We start from the raw sequence: 19,483 nt of genomic DNA on the forward strand, positions 1-19,483 counted from the left end.
CCTGTTAGATTTTAGACAGCAAGGAGCAGACGGCTGAGTTTATTAAACTCCACCCAGACAGCGGTGACGTGGATCTGAAAGCCAGACCGTCACAGCCGCTCACTTCCCGCCTACCCGACCTTTGGAGGACCCGGCCCACGTAGACCTTGAAGGCCGGGTCCTCAGGAGGATGCAGCCTGTGAGTTTGGACACGCCATGACACATGATGTTCTACAGCTGATGTGTTTAAATGAGCTCTACAGGTGAACAGACTTATTAACGTTACCAGCATAATAAACTGTCCTGTCACTGAAGGTGTCTGCCCAACAAGGACGTGGTGCTGAATGCATCCAGACCCCTGCTGACTGTCTTTGCAGCTTCGGTCAAAGGTACAGTGTCCACTGTGACCCTGAGAGCAGGACACAGCCAGAGGTGAGTCAGCAGTTACAAACTAAATGCTGCTGACATGAATCAAACTGCTGGATAACCCACTGCTCATGAAAATGGCACCTTTCTGTTGCTTTTTGAGATTACTGAGAATATTTGAATTGTGACTCAGATGGCAGATCCAGGCTCTCAGCCTCCAGCTGAAACTTCCAGTCCTCCCCCAGCCAGAAGCTCTGATGCTGGGCTGAGAGACTTTGATCCTTCCCTGGATCCAGAAATCCAGGAGGGAGAAGGAGAACAGGACCTCCTTCCTGATCTGGAGAGGCCTGAGGGAAAGAAAGATGGAGCAGACAGAGCTTTGAACAAATCCAAACCTCCTGAGCTTCACCTCCACAAAGGTGCAGACACTGATGCACAGATTCACATGTGACACCTGCAGCGTCCAGCTTGTGCCGCTGACATTATCTCCACTCTGATACAAGCCTCATTCACTCGCTCACACACGTTCATACAATCACCTTTTCCTCACAGTCACACACATGAATGTAATGAGGGGAACTCGGGGTTCACTGTCATTCCTCAGGATGCTTTGATATGCAGACTGGAGGCTCTGTGGATGAAACACCGACTGTCTGAAGCACTCTGAAGTCTTCATGATGGACTTCATCCTGATTAACACTACAATACTTGTTAGAGGCCTTTTATATGTAATAATATTCTTTTCCATTAAAGCTCTGAACATTCTCACTCTTTCTTGACCAGGTGTGACAGGTGAAGGACACCGGCGAATAGGAGGACAGAAGCTGAGAGCCATTAGTCACATGACTTCAGCTGCTGCTGCCTCACCAACCACTGGCCCCTCGGTGAGTCTAGAGTTACAGCAGTGACCACAGGAAGTGCACACGTGTGATCTAAAGCTACATGTGGGCCTGTGACCATCAGTCTTCTCACTGTGGTAGACGGGTTTGTGAGTCCCTGTGATGCTGGGAGTGTCCAGGACAGTCGCTCCTGATCGGGTCTCTCATGGAAAGCTGGTCCCAGGAATTCCTGGAAAATTCCTCCACAAAAGAGAACTGGGAACATAAGTGCAGAGTGACAGAGGTGCTCAGCAACCCTGCTGTTATATGGGAATAGAACCAGAATAGTCGGCAACCACTTGAGTTAAGTTAGCCAAAGAGATGCGACTCAGACTGACTTCATCATGTTGGCAAAGTGTCTGCATTGATAAATTCCAGTTATTGACAAATCAGAGAATAATTCCAGTCGTTCAGAGACAGATTGTGATTGTTTGGAGGATGTAATCGTTTCCCTTCAGGGAGCGTGTTGGACGCTCAGTGTCCGGGTGATTAGCTGATGCAACTACTTAGAATCAGTTTGTGAATATGAAGAAAATCAGTGCAGTCACTGGACAAACTCTGATTCTTCCTAGTTTCACTCTTGTTTCAGTCCAGTGTGACTGAGGTGGTAAAAAATGATCTGACTTTTAGCCACACAGCTGTCTGCTAGAGAAAAAGCCTTTGTGCACAACTTTCTTAAAGGCAAACGGCACCATGTTCACTGCAGCTGCAGCAAACGCAGCAAAGAGTGAAAGTTGGACTGAGAATGTTGTGACTGTTTCATGAGAAAGAGCAGGAAAACAAGCATCACACACCCAGACACAGTGCTGGGATTAGAATTAGACTTTAGAGCCAAATGTAGGACAAAAGCTTTAATATGAAAGAGGAAAACCCAACAACAGCCAGAGCATGAAGCTCAAATCTATACCAATCACCAAGAAAGCTGACAGGCCTGTGACACGTCAGAGACGCCGTTCAAATCATAAAGAAGTTGGTTTATTGACAAAATGTAAAAAACCAAAAGAATCAAGTCAACCTTCAGTTTCGAGCGAGTAGACCAATCAGGCACAGCAGCAGCTCTAGAATAAGCAACAATTTGATGTATTACAAACAACCTTTCATATACACACATACATATGGCTCATATGCTGTTTAAAAAGGCCTCAAAGACCCAACAGATTACACAAAGTACAAAAACACTTTCATTCAGACAACAGTCAGCTGTGCACGAGACAGAGAGCCGACTACAGTTAGTAACATGGACTCACTTTGTTTCAGACACGACACAAAGTAACACAAAGCCACAAAGAGCAGAAACATCAAAGAGGAGGCAGAGCAGCAGCAACTCTCCATGAGCTGTGAGGCTAACAGCCACCCACACTTCCTGTGATGCATAATGAAAACAACATTAACCTGAAGGATGATAACAACAGAAAGAAGTCTAAGCTAACGTTACACAGCGCTCACACAGCGCTGACTGTACAGGCCTCACACAGCTACGACCTGCATCCACAACACCTGATTCTACTGAACACAAACAAGTTAATGATATATGAGCAATCCAGGGAAGGCTTCCAGGAAGGTGAGGATCCAAAGACAGCTCTACAACAGCATCAGTCAGCAACAATGTTACTAATCACTGACTCTTTCATCCTTTTATACTCAATCAAAAAGTGCTGTGTTCACATTTGTTTCTGCTGAAATCCAGAGACTGAAAATGCGTCTTTTTAAAGTTTGAATAAACTGACTGAACTTCTCACGAGTCCAACCGTGAGGAACACTTCCCCCCATGACACATCACAGGAGAACGTCACACTCAGAATCGATGCCTCCAGTCAGGGTCAAACGTGGTCCTCAGAAACCTGCAGATGTTTGGGCCAAGCTCTCACTGGTCTCTGCGTCTGTAGACTGAGCTGATGTTTCTCCAGGTGTCTGGTAAAAGGACGATGCTGCTGTCCAATGAGGCGAGGAGAGAAGTAGCCAAACAGGCGAGAGCCGTGAAGGAGGAACGGCGGGCAGCTCTGGATGCCCGACATAAATACCTGATGAGCAGGCTGGCCGACGCCGGCAGCCTGGAGGAGGCGGCGGTGGAAGACGCCATCGTCTCTGATGACAGAGTAAGTTCAGAGACGTGATCCTTCCTCAGAGTTGAACCTTTGAGTCATTAATGTCTGATTCTTCCAGTTCAGTCTGATCCATGAATTCTTTGCTGCAAACGGATCCAAGAAGCTGATTTTCTTCTATCAGGATGTCAAACAGGTAACTTTGATCACATTTCAATGACTGACACATGAAGGTCTAACCGCTCTTCATAATCTGCTGTCCTGTTTGTTGCACCGTACTTTGTATTCATATCTTTTAATATCTGCCTTTCTCCCAGAGTCTGTCCTCCCGTCAGTCTTCCTTTGTGGACGCATCAAACTCAGCTGTGGCTCAGAGGAAACTCTTCCTCACTACGGGGAACTCTGAGGTTGGCTTCAGCTTTTTATGTTTAGTTCATGTGAGAATCACAGAAAAATGCTGATATGAGTGGAAGCTTCTGCTGGGAAATTGGCAAAGAGCAGATTATTGAACAGCGAGGCAGACAGTTCATTTCAGTGATGCCAGTTTATTAGAAACGAGGACTGTGGGGCTGCTGGAAGTCAGGACGGCCGTTCTCTGGATAAACCTGACAGCTGAGGTGGAGAGCAGGATTTATCCACAGACGGCTTCTTCCAAGCAAATGTCCTGAACACACCTGAGCTGAGGGTTACACAGTGTGTCCTGTGTGATCTCTGCTTTATGGTGGTTGAATCTCACAAATGTGACCATCAGACCTGACGACTTATTTGTGATGTTTTAATTAAAAATATCCTGGGTGAGGTGTTTGGGGCATGTCCCATGAGGAGGAGTCTCCAGGGCAGACCCAGGACACACTAGAGAGGTTATATCTCTCAGCAGGCCTGGGAATGCCTCAGTATTGTCCTGGATATGCTGGAGGAAGTGGTTGTTTAGGGAGGTCTGGGATTCTCTGCTTAGACTGTTGCACCTGTGACCCGGGACCAGATAAACAGGAAATGGATGTTTGAAATTCAAAGAAATCCTCTTTTAATAATGAGGAAAAAAGACAGCAGGAGATCCATCGCAACTAACAAAACACTTCAAACACATCAATGCATCAACTTTAATCAACTTCATTTGGTTCAAATGAAGGAATCTAACAAAGCACTCACTAAAATGAAACACCAGTTAGTTTCCCGAGCTCAACAGGTCGAACACCTGAGTTTGGTTTGCGGTGCAGTTTTTATTTCTTCTAGATAACTTGGGTTATTTGCACAGGAAGGTTTTTTAAATGTATTTCTTAAGTACGATCTTATATGGGGGTTGATTTTATAGCATAACAGAATAATGTAATAACTCTAATAGAGTATAAAACATTTGCAGAATGAAGTACAAGGTGAAGAAAAGTCAGAACGTCCCTGTTTGAAAATACAGTCTCAGAAGGTCAGAGATGGACAAATTCAGCTACAGAAACATGTGGCCATTTTTTTAAAGCCATAGAGCATATTACAGACGACACAAAGAGCAAACACTGTAAACTTCTAACCACAGACCTCACACAGCTCACACACGTCAGAGTGAAGCTGTCATTTCCTGAAGCTTCCACACAAGAGAACTGGCAACAAGGTGGAGTCCTCATGGATCACTAGCAGAGAAATGTGGGTGGGTGCCAGACCACATGGACTCGACTCACTTTATTTCATACAAAGGAGCAGACTAATGCTGTCATCCTTAAAGACTAACTAGAAACAAGCAGTGCGCTCGCATCGACTCGACTTGTTTTGCAAGTTTGAAGTGAGATGGTACTTTGGAGTCAGCCTCCCGAGATGATGGCTGGCTGGTTTTTGAAAAAAATCTCATATTTATACAATGAGCAGCAGACTTTCCTGACTTGCAGAGGTCAACGTCCTCCTCAGTCATGCTCCATGAGTGGCACAGATACTATTCATCAAATAACTAACATGGCCTTGATTGTTACTCCAGAGACTTATCTGCGATGTAGCTTTATAGCATTTTCATTAGCAATCGTATGATTTGTGTTACAATGACCTTTGTGGACGGGCCCGGACCCCCAGGCCTCGTCCGTGACGCCGACGGTGAGCGCAACGTTTTTGTTTTCTTGCGCTTAAAATAACCTGATCAGCGTTCTGCGGACGGTTTGTTTACATTTCTCACATCTGTGATTGTTCACACGGGTTGGACACGAGCAGAGAGGGCTTTCAAGATGAAAAAGCCAACGTGAAACTTTAACGGACGACAAAGTTTTTCAATCAAATCTCCGTCACACCCTTCCTTGACCTCATCACGTTATCCACCTTAGTCAAGGAACAGTGGTTCGGGAAAATATGCATTTGTTTTTTGGACTACTTTAAAACGTATCTCAACTAGTGATGTGCGGATCGATACTGAAATATCGATTCCTCCGATACCCGTCATTGTGTCCGGCCCCTTGGCGTGCACACTCACAACAATGGCTGAGCGTAAACAGAGTCATGTGCAGACGTATTTTACCTCCACGAACAGCTGAGACGTGGTTTGCCATACATGTGGCAAGAATGTGAGGTGTTGTGGTAACACCGCTGACCTGGTCAAACACCTCAGAGTGAATCATATCACAGAATATGACGAGCGTATGTTGAGGCGAACTGAAGAGGAGGAGAGGGAGAGGTGCTGCCAGGGCGAGACAGACGTCTCTCACGGAGTCCTTTAATGCTGCAGGCAGGCAACAAATAGCCACAACTTCAGGTTTTTCATTTCTATATGATAATTCTGCATCATTAAGTGATAAGAACAAGTAATCTGATGTCCTGTGATCATTACGACGCTATAATTTGAGATAAAATAAAAGATAGAGTAAAAAAATAAGTTTTTGTACAGAGTATCGTATCAGATCAGTATCGTCGATACCACCCTGAATTTTACTTGGTATCGGATCAGAAAGGAAATCAGTGGAAATCAAATCCTGCTTCTACAGGTGTCCAGTTCATTCACTCTGACCCCTCCAGATAAGCGTTGCCAGTTCTCACTGTGCTGTAGATCACATTTTCTTGTGTTTGGGGTTATAACGGTTACTTTTGAGGTCTGTGTTATAAAGCAAGTTAATCCTGAATTTAACTGGAGAAGACAAATTCCCACTGCGTGGTGTAGTGCACAGCCAGGCATTCTTTACATTAGTTCGTTTGACAAAACCAAAAAGCCGAAAGTATTTACTTGGAGTTTGGTTTGATGAAATAAGTGCCAGAATCAGTGAATACAAATGATTCCAATGACATGAAAACTGGTGGAAGGACAAATCCCTCAAGAAAAGCACGACTAGCACATTAAGTTTGTTTGTAATCATCATCATCTCTAACACCATGCGCACAACAGTGATTTTGTTACAGAACACTAAGATAGTAAAATCTGGGAAATGATGATATTTCTTTCCAAAACTTCCTGTCTGGAAGACATTAAAGCTGCTGTGCCACCTGCAGCTTCTTTCAATCTATGTTATGTGAATATATCTTTTTTTTGGGGGGGGGGGGTTTGAACATCCATTCAAACTCACTCTCTGCCTAGCAAGTCTCATTCCCTCATTTCCTTGGGGTCCAGCTTCACATACGTGGCACTGAGCCTTTTCCTTTGTCACCTCTTTCTGCTACATGCCTAGCCTCCCAGTTTCTTGGTCTATTTTCTTCATTTCGCTAACTACACTTCTTTTTCTTTGTAAATCTCTTCCTTCAAATACTTTCAAAATCACTTTTCTTTTTTCCCTTTCTTCTGTGCAGAGAAGACGTCAAACCCCTTCTTGGCAGTTTATCTCAATAAAGCTGTACTATCCCAGCCATCTGGTAAGTCTTCCCTACTACCCAGAGCCTGTTTATACTCCTGCATGTCTCTGCCTTCACTCACTTCCTCTTCTTGATGTCCAAACTCATCCTTCAAACTACCATTTGATGCTGCATAGCTGCATTCTCCCTGACACCTCCTTGTCTCCTGTCTTTTTGATTTCACCTTCTGCATAATATTTAGTTGCCCTGTGTGCAGCTTCCTCCACTTTCATATATTTCTACAAGTTCCTCCCTGTTCTTGAAGTATGTGTGCACCACGGCCATTTCCACTTGGAAAATCTGCCCCACATCTGTCTTTCTAGATTTCTCTCCTAAACACCACACCTACCCAACACCTCATAACCTCTGTTCCCTTCACCTAAATGTCCATTGAAGTCTGTGTCAATCACCACTGTAGTATGTGGTCTCTTGCACACAAAATGTGTCTACCCTCCACCTCCATAATATGAGTCCGCCAGCCCTCCCATTGCCAGTCAGAGTCCATAACAAGTCAAAAACATAAACAGCTCGAACGTATTATTTATTTAAAAGAGAGAGAGAGAGAGAGAGAGAGAGAGAGAGAGAGCTCAGTTGTCCTTGCTCTAGCATCAAGAGTCAGTGACTGGCTGTTCACTGCAGGCTCAGCAGTCCAATGGCCGATCAGCAACAACACAAATAAAAAATAAGACACGTTCTTGATTATGACAACAAACCACATCCAAAAAAATATGACAGCAACACTTTAAGTTTTGTGTGCATTCATCATGTGCAACTCTGCAGAAAGTCTCATGTCAAGGATGTGTGGACAGGGGGGCTATTAAAAAGTTCCAGTATACAGAATAGAAAACCATCAAATGAATGAAATAAAATCTGTTGTCACAGTGGTTTTTGAAGGAACAATTACTTCACAGATGGACAGCCTCATTATATTTTAGTTAAATCTGATGATACACACTTCACGTCACCCTAGTTACATGTTTTTATTTGCCATGTGTATGTTATCCAAGGGAGGGAAAAAATGAAAAAGAAAACTTTTGATGTGTCCAGACATTTCTTCACATCAGCTGCCAGCAACCAGTTTCAGCATGTACAACTGTTGCAGTAAGTGTGCTCATGCAGACCAACTATGCTGGTCCACTGTTCTTAATGGTGCTGCATGTTGAGAAAGAAGTGAAACAAATGTTTTGTTTAACAAGTCCACTAGTGTTAGAATAACTTGGCATTTCCAATCTGTTTCTGCTGTAGTTCAATGAAAGGTTTCAGTTACTTAAGTTTGAGAAAAACCAAAAAAACCGTTGGCCAGCTTCCCTCAGGGTCACTCCACGGTTGATGACATGGTCCACTATTGTAGCTCTGATGTCATCAGCAATTCTATTTCTTACTCTTCTTACCCGTCCTCTCCCCCCTCCTCGTCCTCCTCTTGCTCCTCCTTGTCCTTGTCGTCCTCTTCATCCTACTTCTTCACCTCCACGTCCTCTTCCTCGGCCTCCTCTCACTCTTCCTGCTCCCTCCATTGTACTCCACACACACAGCTTACCTGTATTATAGTGCTTAGGCTGATTGCAAAGTGAACTAATTATCTAAAAAAGCTTTCACATGTGGCAGTGTGCCAGACAGTTGACAAAATAGTGTAAATAATGGCCATAAATGTGTATAGTTTTGCTAGGAGTGCGTTGATCATTTGGAAATTGAGTGCAAAGCAGTGAGTTGTGTTTACAGTTCTGCAAAAAGAGTGCTGTGCAGTGGATTGTAGCTACAGGTTTGCAAAGTGTGTGTTACAAAATGGCAAACTGAGTGCAAAGCAGTGTTTGTGCTTTTAGTTTTGCACACTCAGTGAGTGGTTTTGCTATAAGTATCAATAGTTTTAGGAATTGTGCTGTAAGAATCACAGTTAGGGTTTAAGCATTCAGAAAAACCTGTAATAAACGCACACGCATGCGTCTTCAGCATTACTGGGTTTCTGCAGCTCCTGGTTTCCTGTTTAATACATTCACACAAGCAATCAGACGCTATGAATCGTTCCACAATGTTTGCAGTCACTTTTCTTATCCCTCCTGACTCAAGAGCATAAAGCGATCTACGTTAGCTCTGGGAATTCTGACGGTCGTTCAGTAAATCTTTGTTTAATCTCTTTATTTGCTTTTTGGAGAAGTGAAGGTACAAAAACCTCGTCAATCAAATTTGCTTCGGTGGACAGAAAACAGCCGTTGTAGACTGTTTGGGGTTACCTTTTATAAGTATTGAATTTTCAAAAGTGAAGTCAGTTCTTCTGACCAGGTTCAGACCAGGATGAACACAAGTATGATACTGGACCCACTAGAGAACTGGTCCCAGCTGTGGGTTCACCTCCTCCTGCTGAACTCATAGGACAGACTCTAATGTAGCATCACATTCATCGGTCACTCCTGACCTCCTGTGAAGCATGACGGATGTGTAATTAATGACTTCATTATTTGGGGCATTATTGCTCTAAAAATCATATTAATAGTATTATTTTTATTGTGCTTTAGGCTGCACTGATAACGCAGAGGTCTCTTCTTCCTCTGGGCTGTTTAAAGGGCCAGTTTGTCCAAAGCTGTGTATATACCAGCTGCTGTCAGGCTTCAGATGTCTGCATTAGTCCACAGTCCACTGTTTGTAAGCCATTGCTTTACTGCAAAAGTTCCCATCTACTGTAAAGAAATGGAGATAAGCAGGCACATAATATGAAAAGGCATGCTGTAGCTGACTTTGTCTTTTCTGATCCATCGGTTTGTGTGGCTCTTTCCACAGGAGGGACCTAACCCACACTTTATTTACTTATATGATAAGTTTAGTGGAGTGTAGTGCAAAATACACAGTGTTTACTTTTAATTTAACAACATGAAGCTGCATCAAGTTTCCATGGTGACTGCTCAAGAAATTCTGCATTCATAAATAAACATCAGACTGTCAAAAGAGCTCATCTGTGCGAGACCACCGAGCTGAGAGCATTTTCAGGTCCAGATCCCCCGTACGCCATCGTTGGAGAGCAGTTGATGTTTTTCTTCCTGACTTTGATTTGAACACGTTTAAATGGAAAAGAGTCAAGGAATCTATAAGCCTATCAGGGTATGTGACGCTTTTGCTTTTACTGCATTTCAGTAATTTGAAGAATTTGATGTCGTTTTAAAAGTTGACAAACTGAGAATTATTTTAAGTAACAATGACTAAATTGCTATTTCTTTGACAGGTGTTGTTCAACACACCGATTTATGAAACAGCTGTAAAGATCTGCTGGTATCTTCCGGGCTACAAGGCTCAGGTTAGACCCAGATTCATGCAAACCAAAGCTGACAGAAAATATCAGGTCATTTCTGAGGACCTGAGAGTGGTGGTGATTAAATGTCTCCTTTACTTTTAGGTTGCGATAATGACGGAGTTTCTCAGACTTCAGCAGGAAGATCTAATTCCACCGAACCTCACTGCTGAAGATCTGAGAGATCTTTTGGTGGAGAAGAGCAGGGAGACGCTCAGAGAGCAGTGAGTTACTGTCACGCCTGAAAGTCTGTTTGTGATGACGTGTAAGTGCTGAGAGAAAACCTCTGCTTTGCTTTCTTTTGAAGGCTGTGGGAGTTTGAGTTAGAGGATTTTGACGAAGAGGAAGCCAAACCTCTTCTAAGGCTGGTAAGACGAGAAAACCCACAAGACTTTTTTTTCATTACGTGCACATAACCTTTACACATAAGCGCACTGTAAATGTGTTTTCTGTTTCAGGTGTGGGCGGTGAACGTCAGCAATAAAATGAGGGACGTTGAATTTGAAGCCAGGTTGCTTCTTCAGTTCCCAGAGGCCGTACCTCCTAAATTTCAGTGAGTCACATGTAACATCCAGTTATTAACCCTGTAAGACCCAACCCATCAAAAAACAGCCAGAAAATTCAGATTCTTTGGAACTGAGATGTTTATCAACCCTTTAAACAAAAGCCACACATGAGTTCTTTGCTATGTCATGTTGTGTATGATTTACTTTTATTGTGTATTTATTTTTTGTATCACATTTGATACACTGGGTGTTTTTGGCAACTTTTTGTTAACGACAATGTTAACTTTAGACTAAAAAAGAGTTTTGTCCACAACATTTAGAAATTATAGCAAGTATTGATCATGTTGATGAGATCGAGGTCTCAGAAACTCATGTATGATACAAAGGTGGTTACAGGGTTAACAGTCCAGCTACAGTGTTTCAATATTTAAATGATGCTTTGAATATGTTTAACAGATAACTCTTATCATGTTTTTCTACAGAGCACCTAAACTCCTCAGCGCGGTGAAGGATTACGTTGAAATCCTGAAAAAGAAGCAGCAGGAACAGCCTAACAGCAAACTGCTCACCGCGCAGGAGGTAGTGGTCGAGGTAGTTCCCCGCGTTCTCCAGGGCTTCTGGGAGCTTCCTCCTCGTCCCCTCCTAAACATGGCCTCCCAGAGTCTAAGTATCCTCTCCACCAGTGTCACCAAGGCCACTTTAGATCGTGTCTCCAAGAGCCTCACGGCGATGGAAACACAGGCCGTCTTCACCCGCTCTATCCGAGACGATCTGGTCGACAGCATCCTGACGGAGATTAGACAGAAATTTCCTGAAGAAATTCTGTCTATCCAAGTTGCAAACTTTGCACCCCTGTTGCTGAAGACCATTGCTGATGTAGCAAGGATCCGGATATGTGAAATCTTTGAGCCCCCTTCAAGTCCTGATGTGAAGAGCACAAATGGTGAGCGCTCCTCTGACGGCCTTTCAGTGGCAAATGTTCCACCAGCCGAAGAAGCTCTGTCAGAAAGTGTTGCAGAGCCCGACGTTCCCTGTGAGGAACTTCTTTCTGAAAGGGCATCCAGTCTGAGTACTCGAGACCTTACGATCGAAGGAGCTCTGTCAGAAAGTGTTGCAGAGCCCGACGTTCTCTGTGAGGAACTTCTTTCTGAAAGGGCATCCAGTCTGAGTACTCGAGACCTTACGATCGAAGGAGCTCTGTCAGAAAGTGTTGCAGAGCCCGACGCTCCCTGTGAGGAACCCTATGGCGAGTCCAAATCCTGTGTTGAAGGTGAAGATCATATGATCAACGGATCTTGTTCTGAAATTGGGCCGGTTCCTGATGTTCCCTTTGAGGAACCTTTTCCAGAACCTGAAGCCAGCATGAAGTCCGAAGACCGTCAGAGCAAGAAGAAGAAAAAGGGCTTCTTCAAAAGACTGAGAAGTCTGTTCTGCTGCTGTTGCAGACCAAAAGTCACCGACTGACACTGAAGCTGTGACCCAGTGTTGGTGTTGCAGTAACTCTAAATATGTAAATATGTTCCTTAATGATTGTTCTTCATGTTTTTGGGGGTTTCTTTAGTTTTCAGTGGGCTGGGTGTTTTTTCTCCTCCGTGTTCTTTACTTGATTCTTGTTCATAGTTCCTGATTTGTTTTCCTAGTTCTTGTTTCTTAGTTTGTAGTTTCTTGAGTCCACCTGAGTTTCCAGCAATAAAAGCTGCCGATTCAAGTTTCATTCCACGTAAGAGTCCTGTGTTTGGGTCCTACTACCTGCCTGTCACAGCACACCATGACAGAAACTTTATAAACTCATTCATATTTCTACACGAGTCTCCAGCTATGTTAAAGATTTTTTTTCTTTCAAACATTTGTAAGAATCTCTTATGGTTCTCAAAATACTTCCACAAGTCCAGTAAGTGTAGTGCAGTAACATATTGATGGTATTATTTTTAATAATTATTTATTATTTTTAATGCACTTTGAACTGAAACTGGTATATAAAATGTACTTCCTGTAGAAAATGCAGTGTGAATGCTAATAGCTGAATAGCTTGAGTTGAATTTTTATAATTGCTGAAATCTTTGGTGAAAAACATGTTACAGTTTTTGCCCGTTGCTTGAACACATTTTGCAAAACGTCGCTCATTGTGCCAAAACTCTAAACACAAGTAAACATGACACATCAAAATATACCATTCACATCTGTGCCAAACTGAAACTCTGCTGTCAAAACCTAACATTCCTCTGTCAAGATGTAACTCTGTTGACAAAATGACACATACTTGCATCACATGCAGATCAGATCAGGGGGACACACTAGTCTACTTCATATAAAACACTGCAGTCTTTCATTGTCATTGTTTATTCTGAAGGCACATTTTCAGGAGACACAAACAACCAAAAAAAGCAAATAGGCCTACTCAATATTGTCCACTGCAGCACCATCAATTCAGATAAAGCAAAACACAAACATAATACAGTAATAGAAAAAACACTATACTGTACACACAAAAAATCATGACAATTGTGCATACGTGGGCTCATGGATCCCGCCGTCTGTTGGGGTCTGGCCACAGGACCTCATCGACATCGCAAGCAGTGTCTTCTCCCGCTGGGCACCGGGGAAAATATCCTCTTGCATGTCGAAACCATCCATGGATTGCTGTCACCTGAATGTAAATAGAAATATATGTGGTGGCCCCTAGAGACAAAACACGTACAAACTCCAAAGCACATTTCTAGCTTGAACTGAACTTCCAAAACAGAGCTACCTAGAACAGCGGTCCCCAACCCCCGGGCCTCGGACTGGTACCGGTCCGTGAGTCGTTTGGTACCGGGCCGCGAGAGTTGAGGCTCAGGTGTGAAATGTCTGGTTTTCAGGGTTTTTATCGCTTTTCAGCGTTATTTTGTTATAGTTTTTATCGTTAACTCGGTTTTCCTGGGTCTTTTCACGTGTGTTATGAATAAATCTTCTTTTTTCGGTACTAGTTTTATTTTGTTGTATTTATCCGCGACACCTTAAAGGCCGGTCCGTGAAAATATTGTCGGGCATAAACCGGTCAGTGGTGCAAAAAAGGTTGGAGACCGCTGACCTAGATCACGTAAATTACACAACTGAAAGCATGAAAGCATATGTGTATTGTTTGTGTATTTATGCACAAGCATTCATATATATTCAAATCATTAAAAAAAAAAAGTTCATTTGCCTGTTACTACCACACACCAAATCTGGTCGTTGGTACTTGCTGAACTGAGAGACACAACAGCAGAGGTCACTATTAATGCTATAAAAGAGGCCTTTGCAAGACATGCAGTTGCCGAGACTGTGGTATCGGACAACAGGCCGCAAGTTTCATCAGAACAGTTCAAGCACTTTGCTAAAGAGTACCAGTTCACACATGAAACGAGCAGCCCCAGGTACCCCCAAGCCAACGGGGAGGCAGAACGCGCTGATCGTACCATTAAAGATTTGAAAGGACTGTGACTACAGCAGAGCACTGCTAGCGTGCAGGGCCACCCCACTGGAACATGGGCTCTCACCGGCACAGTTGCTCATGGGGAGACACCTGCGTACCTCTCTGCCACAAGCTGCTGCGAAGCTGGTGCCAAAGTGGCCCGACCTACAGGCTTTTCGCGAGAAGGATGAGGAGGGGAGGCGTGAGCAGGCAAAACACTACAACCGCAGACATAGAGTCAGGACAGAAGGTGTGGATTACTACTGAAGGAACCACTGGAGCAGTAGTTGGACCTGCCAGTGCTCCCAGATCTTATGTGGTAGAGACAGACAGGTTTTCTAAGGAGAAATAGGAGCCACCTCACACCAACAGGGACTGTTACCAGATCTGGTCGAGCGGTGAGCCCTCGTGTAAGATTGGATGTGTAATTCTCTGAAGTTATCCATTCAGGCCCTATTCAAAGCTGGCTTAGGCTGTTAGAGATGTTTACAATTATGTGTTTCGTTTAAATGTAAGTGAACAAGTGAGAGATGTGTATCATTTTAACGTTTGATAATGCTCTGCATTCCTGTTCTTGTGAGCTGAGTGAGTCATTGTGAAGTATGTCTTTAGCTAAAAGGAGGTGTAGCGGGAGACTACTGTACCCATAAGGCTGTGTGTGTGTGTGTGGGGGGGGGGGGGGGGGGGGTATGATCTAAATTATAATATTGCTGACTGTCTGAGGCAAAATTTCCCCAAATCGAATCGAATCGAATCATGGATTGAATCGATTCGGGCAAGGGCGTCGATTTGGCATGGACGGAGGGGACATGTCCCCACCAATATCCAGCGATTATTGAATTGTCCTCACCAATAATTTGATCTCTTCGAGTAAAGAAAAGCAAACCTGATAGAAAGAAGAAAAAAAAATCTGTCAACGTCTCATTCACCCAGCGGTGCCGAAAGAGTTAAATTACGTCCTGTACTGGAGTCCTACCTCATGTGACAAATATGGCCAATGTGATTGGCTGAACCTTTCAGGGAGCTCCGTTGAGTTTTAGCAGCGGCAAGTCTGCGCTCCCAGGAGGAGAGGAGGACGGCAGCAAAGAGGAAGAACCTGGATATAAGAAAGTATTTTTCAGAGAAACCTGTAAGTCACTTAAAGCCAAGTTCACTCATAATGTCACGGTCTGGCTGGCAGACCGTGGGGGTGTAGGGAAGGAGGACACAGGCGCGGTGCTCTATGTACAAGCAGTGCGTTTATTTACAGCGATGGACAGACATGACAATAAATCCCGTGCTCTCCCGACTCCCGTGACGTGTCCTCTTCCCAGTGCTAGTGCTCCTGTCTCCGCTTCTCCGTGATGAGCACCCCGTGCTCGCTGTCCTCTCGTCTCCCCGTAACTCCTGGGGACATAAGAGAGAGGAAGCCGTCAGACACACAATAATGCAGCAGACTCAAACTAGGAACTGGTCGAGAGACTGACGTGAAGCCACGCAATGATCCAGCGTCGGAGAGAGCTCCACCACACTCTCAAATAGCTCCTCCGACAGGCCTGATCAGCTGCAGGTGTGGCCAATCACCTGCCAGGGCCACACACACACACACACACACACACACACACACACACACACACACGTCTACAAGCAGAGAGAACGAGGGACAGCAATACAAAATACATACATTATAATATTAGTCCATAACTGCTCAGGGTCCTGGGTCTGACACATAAAATGTGTCCGTCACAATAACGTTGCAGGCTATGCTAGGCTTTGGCCCACATCAGTCTAAAACTGTATGTAACCATGAATAACGTGTTTTGGAAACTAACAGCACAACATGCAGCACTGTTAGTTCTCTCAGTCTCAGAGCAGCGTTTCTAATTCTAATCTAAGTGAAGCTGTCAGAGAAAACAGCAGCCTCGAGCAGCCAGGATATTAGTTTACAGAGGCTGTTAGAATTATATGCCTAACGTTAAAATGTTGGTGACACAAGAATTTCATCTTAATGGCACTGACGTATTCATAGGTCATAGTTATGATTTTGCAAATATTCCACCTTGTAGTGCAGTTTGCACAACTTGTTTTAAAAATGCACTCAGCCTACAAACATTACTGATCAGTCAAGATCTGCACAAAGTGACAGACACACTGAAGCAGCTCCACATTTTATTCTTATTGTCATGTATGTCCTATTTGTCAGGTGACAGAAGAAGCAACACAAAGCTCAGAGAGCAATGGTGACACAAGATCACAGGTGGAATTGGATGATGACGCAGAATGAGAAGAGCGAAAGTGGATCGCTAAATGAAACGGATGAACCAGAACTGGTTTGTAAAAATGCTGCAGCTTCAGTGGTGTGGAACTGGTTTAGCTTAAGTCCGTCAGATACAATCAAAGCACTATTTTTGGTAGAGCATGCTAGCGGGCCGTCGTTATTACCGTGTTGTTTGGAAAATACGGCGCACTTAAAATCAATCCTTTGATTTTTCTGAAAGTCGACAGAGCCCCTTATAACCCCGTGTGCCTTATGTATGAACTCTGGTTGTGTTTACTGACCTCGAAACGATTTTATGTGCACGGCGCTCGAAAATCTGTCAGATGTTTCAGTACGACTTTGCTAAGCTACCACCGCTTGATGGATTGTCGGAGCGTTACGGCTGTCGTAGGCAGGAGCCTCGCGGAGTGAGCCATGTCTCCGTGACGACCAGGACACAGCAGTCACGGACGATTGGCTGTGCGGCGAGAAGTAGGTTCAGTTCATCTATTTTGTTGACGACCGACCGTGCGCTGGTCAGAAAGATGCTCGGGAGCGGTGGTTTGAAAGGCTGCTTCTTTAGCCTGGCCAGCAGGCCCGACAGGCATCCCCGCTTTTGTTTGCATTCCTTCCGCCGCCTGCGTTTCTTGGCAGAGCCGATAACAATCCACGGAGCACCCGATGTTCTCGCTATCTCCAGGGGGATGTTGTGCACCCTCTGATAATCACTGGTAATGGGGATCTGGCTGTTATATCCGATCTTGCATAATTCCAGATGGTTGTAGGAAAATTTGGCTTCACAATAAGGAAAACAAAAGAAGAAGAAAAAGTGGAGAAACAAAAAAGAAAGGCACCCAAGTGGAGAGCATAGAGCCGCTGCGTCTGTGCGCGCCGCCATCTAGTATACTTCTTCTAGTACACAGCCTGGAGGTGTGTTTGGGGTCATTGTCCTGTTGAAAACTGGTCCCTAAATGCAATTTCTCAACGAGAAGTTTGGGCTCGGGTGAGCCTGAGTGCTGAAGATATCTACCTATTCGGAACCATGGTAACAGGGTTCTGGCTGATCGGAGCTGGCTTGAGAAAGCGGAACCGGCTGTTCAAACCCCCACAAGGCTGCCCGCTGGGATTGGAACGATGGGAGAGGCGTGAGTTTCTCAAAATGGGCTCATTGAGTCAGCACGGAGAAGATCTTGGAGAGACTACAGCTGCTGTGAATACTCAGAATAAGATCTCTGACTGCAGACTGGATACATCTCGGAAAGGCTCGCTCAGAATAACATCTCTGGGCGCAAATTGGATGACATCTCGGGGAGGCACACTGCCGTGAGTTCTCAGAATCGGCTCCTTGAGCACAAGAATGACAACATCACAGAACGCAAGTATGGCGAAGCTCGCGGCTCTCCAACGGGAGATTAAGAGACCAGTGTTGGACTGTAGAACTGCTTTGAAATTCATATGAGCTGTTCGCACTAAAGTAAAAAGCACCATCACTTATGCGGAGACCCTCTCGGCGCCACTTGGGTTGGCTGGAAGACTGTTTACTTAGCCTGGCAGGGCGAAGGACACTGTCTCAGCTGAACTCTGGACACGCACACACATACAGGGAATGCAGAATTATTAGGCAAATGAGTATTTTGTCCACATCATCCTCTTCATGCATGCTGTCTTACTCCAACATGACTGAGCTGCAACATGACTGGAGTGCCCAAAAGCACAAGGTGTGCAATACTCAGAGACATGGCCAAGGTAAGAAAGGCTGAAAGACGGCCACCACAGCATGGCTGGCAAGAAAGGGTATAAAAGAAGAAAAACTAATGACATGGCCTCCTTGTTCACCTGATCTGAACCCCATTGAGAACCTGTGGTCCATCATCAAATGTGAGATTTACAAGGAGGGAAAACAGTACACCTCTCTGAACAGTGTCTGGGAGGCTGTGGTTGCTGCTGCACGCAATGTTGATGGTGAACAGATCAGAACACTGACAGGATCCATGGATGGCAGGCTTTTGAGTGTCCTTGCAAAGAAAGGTGGCTATATTGGTCGCTGATTTGTTTTTGTTTTGTTTTTGAATGTCAGAAATGTATATTTGTGAATGTGGAGATGTTATATTGGTTTCACTGGTAAAAATAAATAATTGAAATGGGTATATATTTGTTTTTTGTTAAGTTGCCTAATAATTCTGCACAGTAATAGTCACCTGCACACACAGATATCCCCCTAAAATAGCTAAAACTAAAAACAAACTAGAAACTACTTCCAAAAACATTCAGCTTTGATATTAATGAGTTTTTTGGGTTCATTGAGAGCATGGTTGTTGCTCAATAATAACATTATTCCTCAAAAATACAACTTGCCTAATAATTCTGCACTCCCTGTATTTGCTTTCGTAGCTGGTGGAGACGGATGGCATTGTCTGCCCTCACTAGGTCCACAACGGCAAGTTCCTGCTTTTGTGTGAACAGGCGTTGGCGTCCTGCCCCAGAAGGTCTTCGAGTCATTCTAGAGAATTCTCATAGTCAGGCCATGGTTGATGACATGGTCCACCAAAGTTGCTCTTATATCATCAGAAATATGGGTCTGTGCGTGGCCTCTTCGACGACCTCCTCCTCTTGCTCTCCCTCCATCCATGCTTGCAAAGTTCTTTAGTTGGCTAAACTGAGGGCTTTTTGTAGTTGGCTAATTGGTGTTCAGTTTTTCAAGTACGTGCCTTCAGGTGTGTATTGAGTGGTTGCAATTACCCGATGTGCTTTGTATTTTGGATGTTTTCCAGGGTGGCACCCTGAAATTTCATTTTGTGAACGAAGTGTCTTATGTGTGAAATAGAGTGTAGTATGCAGGACCATGTGTGTTGCATAATTGCAACTAGGGTGCAAAGCAGTGCTTTTGTTTAAGGTATGGGTACATGTGTTTGAGGTATGGTAACAAAAGCTTCAAGTTCAAGAGCAGACTGCAGCGGACTGTACGGGCAGCAGATAGGAT

At 44.3% G+C, this 19,483-nt stretch overlaps 2 protein-coding genes across 2 annotated transcripts in view; both read left to right on the forward strand.

The window, feature by feature from the left end:
• LOC113017716 (NACHT, LRR and PYD domains-containing protein 12-like) overlaps positions 1-19,483 on the forward strand; it is a 1,242,929-nt gene that overhangs the window by 502,408 nt on the left and 721,038 nt on the right. The gene's annotated exons all lie outside the window — the stretch shown is intronic.
• On the forward strand, positions 10,758-12,298 carry LOC145424147 (uncharacterized). Its single transcript, XM_080297054.1, has 2 exons — positions 10,758-10,881; positions 11,317-12,298. The coding sequence occupies exons 1-2, from the start codon at positions 10,769-10,771 to the stop codon at positions 12,296-12,298; spliced, it is 1,095 nt and encodes a 364-aa protein (XP_080153180.1). The 5' UTR covers positions 10,758-10,768.

This window comes from Astatotilapia calliptera, chromosome 23 (assembly GCF_964374335.1).
Source record: "Astatotilapia calliptera chromosome 23, fAstCal68.1, whole genome shotgun sequence".
Lineage (NCBI taxonomy): Eukaryota > Metazoa > Chordata > Actinopteri > Cichliformes > Cichlidae > Astatotilapia > Astatotilapia calliptera.

What these genes read in the sequence shown, in the direction of transcription:
- LOC145424147 (XM_080297054.1), top strand. Translation starts at nt 10,769, where the DNA reads ATGTGTTTTCTGTTTCAGGTGTGGGCGGTGAACGTCAGCAATAAAATG. An exon ending in GCCGTACCTCCTAAATTTCA is followed by an intron (nt 10,882 to 11,316) that starts GTGAGTCACATG and finishes GTTTTTCTACAG; the next exon opens with AGCACCTAAACTCCTCAGCG.